Below are 15,420 nucleotides of genomic sequence, written 5' to 3'. Positions count from 1 at the left end.
TTTTTCTTTTTAAATCGCAGTAAAATATACATGACACAAAATTTACCATTAGTGCCATTCAAAATGTTGTGTAGACATCACCGGTATCGAGTTCTAGAACATTCTCATCATCCCAAAGGGAAACCCCATGCCTGTTATCTGCACTGTGTCCCAAGGACACAGCTGGTGCCGGACAGAGTTGGCATTTGACACAAGCAGACTGTGCCTGAACAGTAGACATCCTTATTCTGCCAATAAGAAGCGTGGTTGAAGAAGAAGAAGAAGAAGAAGAAGAAGAAGAAGAAGAAGAAAGTGCTAATTTGAATATGTAAACTTTTTAGGGTAATATTGAATTTTTCCAGTAACAAACGTTTTAAGTCACATACTATATATATTAACACATTAACTTAAAAATACAGCTTTTCCCCAACTCCCTCTGTTGTGAAATATTTAACACTTCACTCACATCTTTGACATCAGTGTCCTTGTCACCACTGGAATCATTTTTTTAACATTTATTTATTTATTTTGAGAGAGAGACAGAAAGAGAGAGAGAGGGAATTCCAAACAGGCTCCACACTGTCAGCTCAGAGACTGACTTAGGGCTCGATCTTACAAACCTTGAGATCATGACCTGAGCCGAAATCAAGAGTCAGACGCTTAACCAACTGAGCCACTCAGGTGCCCCTGAACCATGTTGTGAATCAGAGATCCACATTCTAGCCTATATTATTGTCCCTACAGTCTAAAGAGACTTGGCTATTTTTTATTAATACAGAAAATGTTTATTTCTTTAATAACAGCTTTTTGACATATAATTAACATATCATAAAATTCATCCTTTTAAAATGTACAGTTTGGGGGTGCCTAGGTGGCTCAGTGGGTTAAGTATCCCATCTTGATATTGGCTCAGGTCATGATTTCACGGTTGGTAAATTGAGCCCCATGTCGGACTCTGGGCTGACAGCCCGGAGCCTGCTTGGGATTCTCTCTCTATTCTCTTTCTGCCCCTCCCCTGCTCACACGTGCATGCTTGCACACGTGCTCTCTCAAAAATAAATAAATATTTAAAATATGCATTTTGGTGAATTGTAGTACATTCGCAGAGCGGAACAACAGACACCGCTAAGTACTTGTAGAACATTTTGACCATCCCCCAAAGAAACCCTGTACCCTTAGCGGTCACTCCCTCTTCTCCTTTCCCCTCAAAGCAGCTAATCTGCTTTCCCCACCAAAGCAGCTAATCTGCTCTCTGTGTCCACAGATGTACCCATTCTGGATATTTCATATATGTAGGGTCACATCACACGTAGTTTTGTGTGTCTGGCATCTTTTACTTCGCATGTTTCCAAGGTCCATCCATGCTGTAGAAGGTCAGCACACCCTTCCATGGTACCAACATTCCACCCCTCGTGTATTTCTTTATCAGCTCATCGGCATTTGGGTGCTTCCATTTTGGCTATGGTGAACAGCACCCAAGTTCTTCCACTGACCACCTCTTGTGGCGTGATTATCTCCATTTTACAGGTGCAACACTGAGGCCAGAGCAGTGGGGACTCCAATCCCATCTTGTACCCACCCCCCCTCCGTCCAGCGCGTCAGGGTTTCTCTCAGGCCAGAGTCGCTGGTTGATGCCAGAGAGAGAAGAAGGTGTTAGATCCTCACTTAAGCCAGGGAGAGCCCGAGAGCCCTCTACTCGTGGGGAGGCCTGCGTGCTCACCTTTTACAGCTCTGTGAAGTGTGAGGAACCCAGGTACACACACCCGTGTCAGGGATGCACAGCCCTAAGCCCCCTTCTGTGGCCTGCTCAGGTTCTATAGCGAGAAGGGCCGTGTGGCGTCCAGCAGAAGCTCTGCCGTGCCAGCAACTGGACCTTGTACTGGGGAAGCAGTTCTGAGCCTCAGCCCACAGCAAAGCCCTGGCCTGCCCTCCTTCTGATGTCCAGGGGAAACCAGACCACATCCTCTGAAGCCATGGGCCCTTCCCACTCTGCAGTCCTGTCCGCGATGAGGCTCGGTCTGTGGTGGCTCCTTCTGAGCCCAGCAGGTGAGTGGGTGTAATCACTAGGACATCATGTCACACCTGTAGGCTCCCGTGCCGCATGGAGGAGACTCCTGCAGGTGGGCTCCCGGCGGCTGCCAGCGCTGCAGGGGACTTGAGTAGCTCATCCCACAGCGGGAAGGTGGCGGGGCACTCGCGGCTTTCATGCTGGGAGCTGTGGCACCTCGAGTGTCCTGAAGGTCAGCGTTCCTCATCTGCAAAATGCCCCTCGTTCTGCGAACTGTCCCAGGCTGTCATGAGGACCACGTGAGATGCAAGTCTGGGACGAGCCCCTGGGATACAGTGGGCACTCAGTACACGGCAACTGCTGTTACTGATGTGCTTTTCTGGATTTCAGCGCAGCATTCTTGGCTTGCTCGGGCGGCGGAACCTTGAAGAGTGAGGCTGTGTGCAGAGCGCGGTGAAAACAAACACGAGCGATTCCATCCACAATTTTGGGACACTTTGCCTGGCTGATAAGAAGGAGCAAATGCCAGTGGTTGGAGCAAAAATGGGGGAGATGCCTGAAGTAGCAGAGGATTTTGTGATTAGCATTAGCGGTTCGTTGACTGGTGCGTGGGAATGAAAGGCTCACTGTGATGGGTGAAGCCCTTCTCCCTGCAGCTCACGCCGTGCCAACCAGGTGTCTCCCCCATATCGCTGTCCCTGGGGGCTCCTCAGTTCTAGGCTGCATGTTGTCTGTAGGTCTGACTTCTTCTCCATTCCTCTGTCTCTGCCTCCCTGTCCAGCACTTATTTCCATGCCTTCTTATCTAATAGTCACAGAGTAACTGACATTTCTTTAAGTTTATTTGTTTATCTTGAGGAGGCAGGGCAGAGAAGGAGAGAGAGAGACAGACAGACAGAGAGAGAGAATCCCAAGCAGGCTCTGTGCTCTCAGTGCAAAGCCCAACGTGGAGCTCACTCCCGCAAAGTGGGAGATCATGACCTGAGCTGAAATCAAGAGTCAGAGGTTTAACCATCTGAGCCACCTGGGTGCCCCTTTGGGCTCCCAGCCATGTGCTGGTTGCTTTGTTAAGTTCTACTTTACACTATTATGTTGAATCCTCAAAACAATGTTTTGAGCCCAGCTCTGGATAGAGTCCCCATTTTGCAGATGAGGAAACTGAGGTTCAGTGGTTCTGATTTGATGGGGGAGGGACCCAAGCACCCACCACCATGGACTCCTGGAGACCCCACTCTTCCTTCCTGTCCACAGGGTCAGCACAGCAAGCCTCTCATACCCAAGCCGAGGACCGACTCTTCAAACACCTCTTTAGGGGCTACAACCGCTGGGCACGGCCAGTACCCAACACCTCAGATGTGGTGATCGTGCGCTTTGGGCTGTCCATTGCCCAGCTCATCGATGTGGTGCGCCTGTCCCCCATACTTCTCCCTCTCGGGATCAGCCCCCAGACCACAAGTCCCTTTCCCGGGGTCCTTCCTCCCTACCTCCCACTCTCCCAGCCCTGCACCCCCTCCTGAGAGGGCAGTGATTGGCAGCAGTGGGTTTTCTAGGTGCCCTGCTTGTTCCACTGGACACAAAGTCAGAGGACCCAAGTGGCCCGTGTGATCTTGAAGAATCTGAGTAAGGGTGGCAGTATCGGGAGGGAATGGTAAATTGGGCTGGGCTTGGGGTTGTCACATAAGAGGTTCCTCTGGTGAGTAGGGGGCCTGCATCATCCCACCCCGCTCTACCCTGTTTTGGGGGGCTGGTTCCATCACTGCCTGTTCTTATTCTCTCTACCGGTCAGGATGAGAAGAACCAAATGATGACCACCAATGTCTGGCTAAAGCAGGTGAGATTCTCTCCACTGGTTGGGGTGAGAATAAGGGAGGGAGGCCACGGACCCCAGACCCACCCAGGACTCTCTCACTCTCAGCGGGATTCTGAATTCATGTTTCACCCAAGAGTTACCACTTGGGACATTCCCAAAGCCAGCCGATTGCAGAATACTCCTCGTAGGGGCTGTGCTCTGAGACTCCAAGTCCAGTACCTGAGAATGTCACCTACAAGAACCCAGTCACCCCCTTTCTGGGAATGGGCATTTCCTACGTCCCGCCTATTGTTTGGAGATCAGTTTATTGAGTTGTCACTGAAAACCCAAAGGAGGTTTCATTCTGCCCCTTTTACAGCTGAGGAAAGCCTGAAGCTGAGTGCAACTCAGCTAGAAAAGGGGGGCCCAGGTGTGCTCAATTCGGAACCGCAGGCTCCTTCTGCGGGAGAATGCTGGGTGTTCCACGTCTATGCTGCCTAACAAACTACCCCGAAACTTAATGGCTCAAAGTAACAGTTGTCATATCTCATAGCTTTATGGCCAGGAGTTTGGGTGATGTCTTCTGCTTTGCGTGGCAACTACTGGTGATACTTGGTGCTGTTTAACCTGTGGTCTGCTCTGGAGGGTCTAAGAGCGCTTGACTCATGTCAATTCCTTAGGAGGAGTGTCTGGAAGGCTCGGGAAGGTTCTGGAAGCTGGGTCCACAGGGCCCTTCTTTCTCTTCAGGCATAGTTAGGTTCTCTCCATGAGTTCTCTCCCGCAGGGGAGTTGGACGCCTCACCTGGTGGTTCAGACACCCCAGAGCCAGGGTCCCCAGAGTCAGGAGATGAAGCTGCTGGCTTCTTATGGTCTGAAAACTGGCCTGCATCCATCCTGGAAAAGAATGTGTGACCCTTTTTGATGTACCGTCCTTGGGGGCAGAACTTGGGGGGCACAGGCTTTATTAGAGCCTGAATATATTCCTTTCCTCTTCACCCCCTCGCGCTCTGCCTGGCCCCTCCCCAGGCCCCGAAGTGGAGATGGTGAGAGCACATGAGAAAGAGGACCTAGCCTTCTGTCTACTTTCCCCCCATACTCCATCTTTCTGCCCCATTGGTAACTTAACCATCTCCTATCTCAGAGGCTCGAACCCAGAAAACCACAACAATCAGAATTTTGATTGGCATTTCCATTTTGAGTCTTTTGAATGACTGCCTTACTTTCTGTAAGTGGCTAGTGGTGTCCTTCCTGTCTCCATAGGCCCTGGGGCGGTATGCTGGCCACTTAATTTATAGTTGAATGCTTAGGTTGGAGGTGTGGAGCAGGCCCCTCTGACAATGTTCACCTTGTGGCTGTCAGGGGCCACACAGCTCATCTTTACAGATGTGCACACTGAGGCCCAGAATAATAAGAGACTTGGGAAGCCACATAGTCCTGAAGTTCAGGGGGAGACCTAGAACCTGGGCTGCCGTAATTGTCCCCATGAGCCCGTCACCTTGGCTTCGGGAGCTGGGGTGGGAAGCAGAGGGAGGAGCACTGGAGCAGAAGTCAGGCCAACCAGCACCACCTCTGACCAGCCTCAGAACCTCACTTTCCTCATCTGTGAAATGGGGATAGTTTATATAAACCGTTGCCTGCATCGGCAACCAATTGCCAATTAATATAACCCATTGGTGTAGATGCCCTCCACGTGTTGGTTGAACCCAAAAGCTAGACAGATGATGGTCTAGGGACAAGGGGATAGGTTTCTGAAGATCGGTCCCTTTCAAAATTATTCAATGTCCTGAGAAATCCTGACAATTTTACGAACGTTTCAACCTTTCTTATTTTGCAAGTCTGGCTCCTCTGAGCACCTCAGCCTTCCCCTACAGGTGAGCGGTCAATACCACAGCTAGGTCAGTGTCTTCCCAAGCGTGGTTTGGGTACCAACGGCAGTGTTTTGTGAGATGATTTTACTTGCCTCGCTAATCTTTTGGTAATAGTCGTGTATTTATATTCTAGTGGATGTTTTCAAATGCTCTTGGTTTTCTAGTTACGTCAGTGACATAAAATTTCAATATTTATGTAAGTTTAAAAACGGCGAACCAATTTAAAGGGAAATACTAAGCACATGATGAGACAGGTGGTGCACATATATTGGAAAAAATTATGAAAATGGGGCTTGGAAGTTTGAGGTTGGGGAACCACTGAGCTAGACCAGTGCTTTTCCGCTCATGCTCCTGCTTCCTGGAAATGCTTGTCTTTCCCTTCTCTCCTTCCTGGATTTCTACCCAGGTGGATGCTTTGTGTAAACGTCACATGACTATCCTTAGAGGGGAAAAGGCATCATTCATGAGACCCTTTGCAAGGGTGCATCACAGCGCTATTTTAGTGCAGATGTACAGAAGCAAAATGGTCCCTGGAATGAGGGCAGGCTTGGAGGCCAGGGGAGGCCAGGATTCAAGCACCCTCCATACTTCCCTTTCCTCACCCTAACCCACAGGATTACTTGTGAAGATTAGAAAGAACCATCTAGAGGGCCTGTGACAAAAGTGGGTTTCTAAATGGTAGTAGTCATTATTTTAATTATGATAAGCCCTTGGAGGCAAAGGACAGCCTTGTGTGTCGACCCCAGTCATCATCTGTTGGGGGTGGTTGTTTCCTTCAGGTCCAGAAGAGATCTGGGAAGCCCTCCCAGAGATAGGACCAGACAGCTTTAGAGGGAGGAGGCATTGTTTTCATTGCTCAGAGACACGTTTACTGAGCATTCACCAGGGGTGTGGTGCTAGGGAGCCAGAGTGAGAAACAGATGTCCCTGGCTTCATAGAACTCACAGAGGCATTCAATAAACCCATACGCAAATCCGCATTGCTCACCACTATGATCATGCCAAAGAGGGAAATTTCAGAGAGCGGGTAATGCTAACCCGGTTTGGGGGGGAAAGATTCACTTGGATCAGCTGCTGGGAGCAAGGCTGGGGGCCCCCCCACATCCCCTTGCTGCTGGGACTCCCAGGGGGCGCTCTGAAGCACAGTCAGGAAGTCACTGCATAACCCTGGCAGGATGTGTTCACCTCTCTGGTCCTCAGTTTCCTTACCTATTAAAATGGGGAAATACTGCCACGTGCTCAGCATTCCCTGCCCGGCTATCTGGCTAAGGGTCTTCCCAGACAGAGGGTGTAAAAATACGTAAACTGTGGGGCGCTAATAAATGTTCTTATAAGTGAGTGAGGTGGCTCTCCAGGGTCTTCCTGCTAGGGAGGCAAAATGAGGACTAAAAGCGGGACTAGGGTGACCTATGGTCTTGGTGTGCTCGTACTAGAGTTGGGGCAAAGCTGGGGGATGCTGATCTTAGGCTGGACTTCCGATCCCCAGCTCAGAGCCCTGGCCCAGCCTCCCAGACTTTTCCCTTCTGTGGGGCTAGGAGAGGCACTTGGGACGTTCCCGCCAGCTGCTGGGGCATCCCCAGGCTGCCCTAGGTGTGCCCAGGTGGCTCCCTGGGCGGTGCCGGTGATGTAACTCCCTCCCCCCCTCCCATGCACAGGAGTGGAATGATTACAAGCTGCACTGGAACCCGGCCGATTTCGGCAACATCACATCCCTCCGGGTCCCTTCCGAGATGATCTGGATCCCTGACATTGTCCTCTACAACAAGTAGGAAGCCAGGGATCCTGGAGGCCCCTGGGAGGCCCCTGGGGTGGGGGGCAGGTAAAGTGAGGCTCGGCTGGGTTGGACGTGGGCGGTACCTTCTTGTGTCCCTGCTTCCTTGCTTTCCTCTCAACTCCTGCTTTGCTCATCCTTACCCCCTTCCCCTTCCTCTTGGTTCCATTATTTCTTTCCTTGTGTTCTCGCACTCAGACACCCAAACTTACTGAGTGAGCATCCACTCTAAATCGGTGCACGGTGCTGTGCTGGGTGGTGGTGGGGGACACAGATTTGCCAACATTGAGTAGTATTTGCAACATGTGGCTGGTGCAGGCTCTGAAAACAGTGGCTAGGAGTTGGCAGTTTGCAGGCTGACAGTACTGAATAGGCTGACAGTATGGAACAGGTAAGCAGCATCCCCCGGGGGGTGGGGGGTGGGGAACACCTTCCAGAGAGCAAACTCACTTGGTATGGGTATTTTTTAAAACTCGTATTATTGACAGTTGTCTTGTATTCAAGACCAAAAGGGAGCCGTCTTTGAGCATAATGACGAGAAGCTAATAAAAGCCAAGGAGAGTCTAAAGACGGCACCAAGAACACCAACACAATTTTTTTTTTAGTGTTTTTAATTTTTATTTATTTCAAGAGATACAGAGAGAGGGAGCAGGGGAGGGGCAGAGAGAGAGAGAGGGAGAGAGAGAGAATCCCAAGCATGTTCCGCGCTGTCAGCGCAGAGCCCGATGCGGGGCTCGAACTCACCAAGGGTGAGATCATGACCCGAGCCAAAGTCAGATGCTCAGCTGACTGAGCCACCCAGGCGTCTCCACAATTTTTTTTTAAAGAAGGTATAGAGATCTATACTTCCATTTGTGTGTTTGCTGTCAGGTAATTCTTGATTTAGAAATCAAAACTTAAGGGGCACCTAGGTGGCTCAGTTGGTTGAGCGTCCGACTGGGCTCAGGTCATGATTTCACAGTTCGTGGGTTCGAGACCCCCGTCAGGCTCTGTGCTGACAGGTCAGAGCCTGCAGCCTGCTTTGGATTCTGTGTCTCCCTCTCTCTCTGCCCCTCCCCCACTTGTGCTCTGTCTCTCTCTCTTTCAGAAATGAATACACGTTAAAAAAAATTAAACAAAAACTGTTCTATAGAAATCAAAACGTAAAAGCTGTTTGGCATTATGCTTGTCTAACAGTGTTTTCTAAAGTGGGGCTCTAAAGGGTGCTAGTTCTCAGAAATATAAATAGGTATGAAAAGTAGTCCTGTGGTCAAATAATTTTGGATAACATTGTATATCGTTAAGTCTCCTGTCCTGGCCCCAGTCTTTTGGAAAATGTTAGGACAAGACAGCATTTTAAATGTTAGAAGTTGCACAGCCAAGAAACCCCATGTAGCCTAGGATTTCCCTGTTCATTTGGCCTGAATTTGGAAAAGCTATTTTTAAACAATAAAACAAAGTGAGACAGATCCACTTTTGGAGTCTTGGTGTCTTCAGATAGGTCAAAGGGGAACGACAATGATTCCTTTACACCACCCATCCCTGGTCAGACCCAAAGCCCTGAACGTCTGGAAACACACATTCAGCACGGATTTCTGGAAGGTCTAACACTGCAGGTGCCTAGTGTTTGCTGTCACTGGACTCACGGACCCCTTTGTGCCCCAGAGCCGCCCCCTCCCGCCTCCCCTCGCACCCACCGAGCCAGCACCCAGGATCCTTCGTGTCGCTGTTTCTGGCAGAAGTCAGGAGCAAAATCCTACACCTGATGTTTGGGATTGCCAATAAAGCTTTGGCCAGTGTTACTTGATTATAACAGGAAAGTCTTTTGATAGGATGAAAGTTCAAACCAAATTCTTGCAGACATTCAAAGAAAGGTCTCCTCCATGGAGGCATTCCACTCCAGGCGAAATCCTTCAGATCAAGGAAATTGCACTTTTCCTTCCTCAGAATGGGGCACATGTTGCCATCTAGTGGTAATTCTGCGTGGTGACAAAAAAATGCCTTAAAAAAAATTAAAGTTTGCCCTGATATTTGTTACTATCGAAGTTCCCGTTTCCAATCCCGTTTTTCCAATCTGTGGTCTGGAATTTCCCCATGGGAAAGAAGGTTGTCTTCCCGTGTGTTCTTCTGGTTCCCTTGCCTTATAGGGAATTGGAGGGAGAAGGAAGGCTCCTTAAATGCTGGGGTGTGGAGCCCACCGCACCGCCTGCCCCCTCTACCCCCCAGGGAATCAGGGACTCAGGCTATCAGGAAGCCCCCAGCGAACGGTCACTGTTCTTCCAGTGTTCCCTGAGCCTTTGTGGGTCCTTGGATGCTTAGCCCCATGACACCACAAACATCATCTCCCACCACCCCTTCTTTAAAAAAATATTTTTTTAATGTTTATTTATTTTTGAGAGAAAGAGAGAGAGAGAGAGAGCACCAGCAGGGGAGGGGCAGAGAGAGAGGGAGACACAGAATCCAGGCTCCAGGCTCTGAGCTGCCAGCACAGAGCCCGACATGGGTGGGTGCGGGGGTGGGGCTCGAACCCACGGACCGTGAGATCATGAAAATCAGAAACGCAACCGACTACGCCACCCAGGCGCCCCTTCTACCACCCCTTCTTATGCCCTGCCCCCCAAACCTGAGCACACACTGAGTTCTGTCTTTCCCCTCTTCTTCCTCTGTTCCCAGCCCAGGCTCTGCTGGTAGGCTCTTCACCCCATCTCTCTGCCAATCCCACTACTTTCAGAGTGACCCTGCTCACTTGGGGAGGTCTTCCCACCCCTGCCCCCAATGTGTCTTGGGGAGCACTTGGACTGCCCTTGGAGTGCTGCTGCCAAACTGCCTCCTTTGTGGTGTAGGTGTGCAGGGCTGCCTCTCGTTTCCTCGAGGTTCCTGAAGGGCAGGCCCGTGTCCCACATCCCATCCCCCCACAGCTCCCGTGCGGCCCCTAGTGGATGAGGCCCAGGCAGAAACGCACTCCTTGATGGAGTCAAGGAGGTATCTTTCTACACCAGCAGAGGTGCTGGGTCTCTTCTGAGCAAGGAGCTAAGGATCCCAGGTGGAGAAGGCAATACACCAGATGGCTTTGCTGACCATCTGCTGGGGGAGGAAATATACATAATCACTCTAACATACTAAATGAATACCAGCAGGCAATGAGACTATATGCCCCATGGGTTTATAAACATGTAAAAAATTACATACACGATCTGTATGTCAGTCAAACATATATGATGTACATAGCATCAGAATGTTAATGTGGTTATTTAAAAAATTCTCTTTTTAGATGTTTACTTATCTCGAGAAAGAGAGAGAGTGCACGCATGTGTGCGTGTGCTCTTGCACACTTGCAGGGGAGAGGCAGAGAGAGGGAAAGAGAGGGAGAGAGAGAATCCCACGAAGGCTCCATGCTGTCAGCTCAGAGCCCAACACGGGGCTCGATCTCAGGAACCGTGAGATCGTGACCTGAGCCAAGATCGAGAGTGGGACGCTTAACCGACTGAGCCACCCAGGCATCCCTAAAATTCTTGGTATTTTCCTATATTCCTCAAAATTCCTACTTTTGTAATTAAAAAGATAGCGTTTGAAAGACACTCCTTCAGGTCGCTCTGAATATGCGCGGGAAGAGTCTCACACGCTTGCGTAAATCCCCACAACTTGGCCAGGTCCGGCTTTGTTCTCGGGGTCCCCTGCTGTTGGCTGTCTGGAGCAGCCTGGCTTGGGCAGGCAGGCTGTGCCGGGTCCTCCAGCTCCTCTCCTGTCTCCAGTGCAGATGGGGAGTTTGCGGTGACCCACATGACCAAGGCTCACCTCTTCTCCACGGGCACTGTGCACTGGGTGCCCCCCGCCATCTACAAGAGCTCCTGCAGCATCGACGTCACCTTCTTCCCCTTCGACCAGCAGAACTGCAAGATGAAGTTTGGCTCCTGGACGTACGACAAGGCCAAGATCGACCTGGAGCAGACAGAGCAGACGGTGGACCTGAAGGACTACTGGGAGAGCGGCGAGTGGGCCATCATCAATGCCACGGGCACCTACAACACCAAGAAGTACGACTGCTGTGCCGAGATCTACCCCGACGTCACCTACTACTTCGTCATCCGGCGCCTGCCCCTCTTCTACACCATCAACCTCATCATCCCCTGCCTGCTCATCTCCTGCCTCACGGTGCTTGTCTTCTACCTGCCCTCCGACTGTGGCGAGAAGATCACTCTCTGCATCTCCGTGCTGCTCTCGCTCACTGTCTTCCTCCTGCTCATCACGGACATCATCCCCTCCACCTCCCTGGTCATCCCGCTCATCGGCGAGTACCTGCTCTTCACCATGATCTTCGTCACGCTCTCCATCGTCATCACGGTCTTTGTACTAAATGTCCACCACCGCTCCCCCCCGCACCCACACTATGCCCCACTGGGTGCGGGTGGTCTTTCTGGGCTGTGTGCCCCGGTGGCTTCTGATGAACCGGCCTGTGCCCCCCCTGGAGCCCTGTGACCCCCCAGATCTGAAGCCCAGCTCCTCTCATTACTGGCTGGAGACCAACGTGGATGCGGAGGAGGAAAAGGAGGAGGAAGACAGATGGGGGTGGGCAGCTCACTTATCCCCCTCCATGGGTGTCCTCCGTGGCCACGGTGGTCTACATCAGGGGGCCTCAGGGCCCAGGGTGGAGGTCCAGTTGCAGGAGGGCGGGCTTCTGCTGTCACCTCGCATACAGAAGGCACTTGAAGGTGTGCACTATATTGCTGATCACCTGCGATCTGAGGATGCTGACTCTTCGGTGAGTGGGGGCCGGGAGAGGGGCTCTTCCCCTCGGTGATTCCACCAGCCTGGTAGGGAACCACCTCACCCCAAGGTGTTAGTTTGGGCCACCTGGTCTCCTTCATGAGGACCTACTTCCCTCAGTGTGGCCCTTGGGAGTCTGGACTAAACTGATAAAGAACTTCTAGCTAGCAGCTCTTAAGACACTAATTGGCAGGTGGCAGAACAGCAGCCAAGGATGCTCTGGTTAAGGCTCACTGGGGGACAGCAGGCCAGAGAAGGAGGGTCCTCAGATGCTGAAATTCCCGGTGCCATCCTCACGCCAGCCTTTATCACCATTACCCTATAGGTGGTGAGGCAAGGGGGCAGAGGGAGGTGGAGGGACTATCATCAGGAGATGATAAATCAGATAAATCAGGCTGCTGCTTTGTCAGCCTTCTTCCTCTGTCCTGATGGGTTTCCCCCCAGTTCTCTTTGTGGGCTCTGGGCATTTTGTGGAATTCACTATTCACCCACAAACCCTGAGGAACCTGGGTTGTACCAGGCAGGTTCCCCGTCTCGGTCCCTGCTGTGCCCAGTATTATTAGGTCAGCAGGCCACTGCTCAGAATCACAGATTTCTTATCAACCTAGGGAAGGATGAAAGGCCGGGAGGTTATTAGTGGGTGGCCTTGTTGAGTAGATAAGGAAAATTAATCATTACCTAATCTAGGAGCAGGTAGAAATCCAGAACTGTTTGCTTGGTCTTTGAGCACAAATTCCACATAGCCCCGCCCCCCCATGGCCCCACTCCTTTCCCTGGGCCACACTTACCCTCGCTTACCTCCTCCTCTCCAACTCCTGCAGTGGATGGGGGAATTGGGTGGGAGGTGATGTCGGGGCAGCAAAGTCTTCACCATTTTGTAACTGCTGAGTGTTGACTTTAAATCACTGTAGGCCCCTGAGAAGACCCATGCCCCTTGGTGGTTGTAGAACCTCTAGCCTCCCTTAGCTGGAACTTGAGAGTCTATGGGAAGGCTCTGGGGTGAGGTCACAGGGGTGGGATAGGACAGGGATCACTAGGAGAGGCTTGTTTGAGTCTTGAGACAACATTAGCTCCCCAAGGTCTCAGTGGGGCCCCTGTTGCCCCCAGTGTCATCGCTACAGGGCTGTGAATGGGTGGGACACTTCCCCTCTCCCGAGGCCTGACCTCTGTCACAGTGATTCCTTTTCTACCTGCAGGTGAAGGAAGACTGGAAGTATGTGGCCATGGTCATTGATAGGATATTCCTCTGGTTGTTTATCATCGTCTGCTTCCTGGGGACCATTGGACTCTTTCTCCCTCCATTCCTGGCTGGAATGATCTGATTTCCTGTTCCTTGTTTTGGCCCAAAGGCGGCACTGCTTGACCATCTTTAACCGCTGTCTCCTCTAGAGAACACCTTTGGGGTCAACACCATCTGCCTGCAGGTGCCTCTCTGTGGAGTCCCTACACTGGCCTAATCATCAAAGACTCCTTGGGTCAATTCACTTGACGTTACTGTATTATGTGCTGAGAATCTGCTGGGCACAGAGCCCTGCTTTGGATGCTGACGAGCTAGGAAATAAGGAACTTGCTTTGAAGAAGATTACAATATGGTGGTGACTGTGTGAAGCCACATAAGATTCTCTGGCAGGGGCCAGGAAGACACTAACAGGAGGTCCAAGCGGAGTGATCCAGCGGGGAGAGGCACAGACCTCAAAGGATGGGTGCATGGGGAAGAGGGGAGAGGGTGCTTCTGGGGGTGGAAAGGCTGTGAACAGCACTTTGGATTCAGGAATGAGCACGAAGTGTCTAGGAGAACGGGCAGGCTGAGATGAGGTTCCGGAGTGGGAGCAGTGGGAGGAGGTTGGAAAGGCAGGTTAGGGTGTCTTTGAACCATGTAGAAAAACAAGTTCACAGTCTGATCCTGCAGGTCTAACAGTAGGATGGTAAAGACTCTTCTGGAAGGAGAGAAAGGGGGAAGTGGGGCCACAGGTGGCGGTATAGATTAGGGCCTCTAGGTGGTGGAGGGATGTGTGGTTGGATGCAGGTAGCTGGGCCATCCCATCTTCCTGGAAGCTCATTGGAACCCCTGGCTTCTCCTCACCTTTAGCCACACCCCCTGCTACAAACTGGCTCAGCACCAGCAGCCCCAAGACGTTTGGCAGTGCTGAGAGTCCCTGTCTTTGGGGGTGCCATCTGGCCTTGAATGCATGTTAACAAACCAGGAAGCTATCCTGAGACATTCTTGACTAACTCAAGCTCGCAGCTTGCTCCCCCCACCCCTCTACAGGGCACGTGGTGCTCGGCGCTCGGGACCTTTGCTCCCAGTGACTGACGGGAACGAGCTGGATCGCTTTGCACCTCGAGACTGCTGTGTAAAGGCAGAAGCTGCAGGCCTGCTTCCCTTTCCCAGCCTGGCCTTCTGGTCCTTCCCGAAGCCCTGCAGTGGCTTCTGAGCTGCTCTGTGCAGCCATGGAACCCTCACACCTTGGGGATCCGGCAATCTGCACTCCTCGGCCACGTGCTGGAACCTGGAAGAGCTCCTGCCCCAGGATCAGGCCTCACCCCTGCCTGTCCAGCCCCTGGAGGGCAGAACCTCAGCCGCTGACAGATGCAGACGGACACTGGGCTCTCCAGACAGCCTGGGGACCCCGGAGAGGAGGCCGAGCAGGGCGAACTTCCAGCTTCCCTTTGGGCTCTGGGGTACCCTCCTTCCAAACCCCCACTCACCTCTCCCTGACAGACACAGAGGAAATCTGCAATGCCTCGGCCCAGCCCCCACTCCTCAGTTCTTCCCAAGACTTGGTGACGCATCTGGTTTCTGGCTCCTCTTAGCTCCCGTGGGGGCAGCCTCCCAGCCTCCCTTCTCCCTCCTGGCTCTCCCAGACCCGATCTCCTGTGCAGTGATGTACCCTCATGCTAGCCCATCTCCCATCCAACTTGCATGTGAGTAAAGAGATGAAATATGAGGCTGAGGCCACTGCTCTTTCAGCTGTGGGACCCCCTCCTCAGCATCCGCAGGACAACCCATGCCCTGCTGGAGCCCCAGCTGGGAGACGGTCATCGGTGGTCCTCGTGTGGCCCTGGAGGGGGCTGCCCTGGGTTCCCACTGGAAAGTCACCCTTCGGTCAGGTGCAGGGGTGAAGGGGCTGGAGCACGCACCTGACCCCATGCCCTGGCGTCACCATGCACCCCTCCGTGCTGCAGCCCAGTATTGGCTCTGGAGCTGCGCCCAACAAAGCACCGTTGATTTCTTCCAGGGTTGTGGCCTGAGGCCAGTGTCCC

General features: G+C 52.0%; 1 protein-coding gene across 1 annotated transcript; it reads left to right on the top strand.

Annotated features, from left to right (window-relative positions):
• The first annotated feature begins 1,796 nt into the window (after nt 1–1,796).
• Nucleotides 1,797–15,104, top strand: CHRNA2 (cholinergic receptor nicotinic alpha 2 subunit). Its single transcript, XM_019440843.2, is given in 7 exon segments — nt 1,797–2,025; nt 3,238–3,389; nt 3,773–3,817; nt 7,298–7,407; nt 11,145–11,763; nt 11,765–12,151; nt 13,353–15,104. Coding segments are annotated over 7 exon segments (1,548 nt in total). The 5' UTR covers nt 1,797–1,916; the 3' UTR covers nt 13,479–15,104.
• The last annotated feature ends 316 nt before the right edge of the window (nt 15,105–15,420 follow it).

The sequence above is a fragment of the Panthera pardus genome, unplaced genomic scaffold (assembly GCF_024362965.1).
Source record: "Panthera pardus isolate Hobbes unplaced genomic scaffold, ASM2436296v1 HiC_scaffold_13, whole genome shotgun sequence".
Lineage (NCBI taxonomy): Eukaryota > Metazoa > Chordata > Mammalia > Carnivora > Felidae > Panthera > Panthera pardus.
Note: the sequence above shows the minus strand (reverse complement) of the source record. Positions and strands in the feature narration are given on the sequence as shown.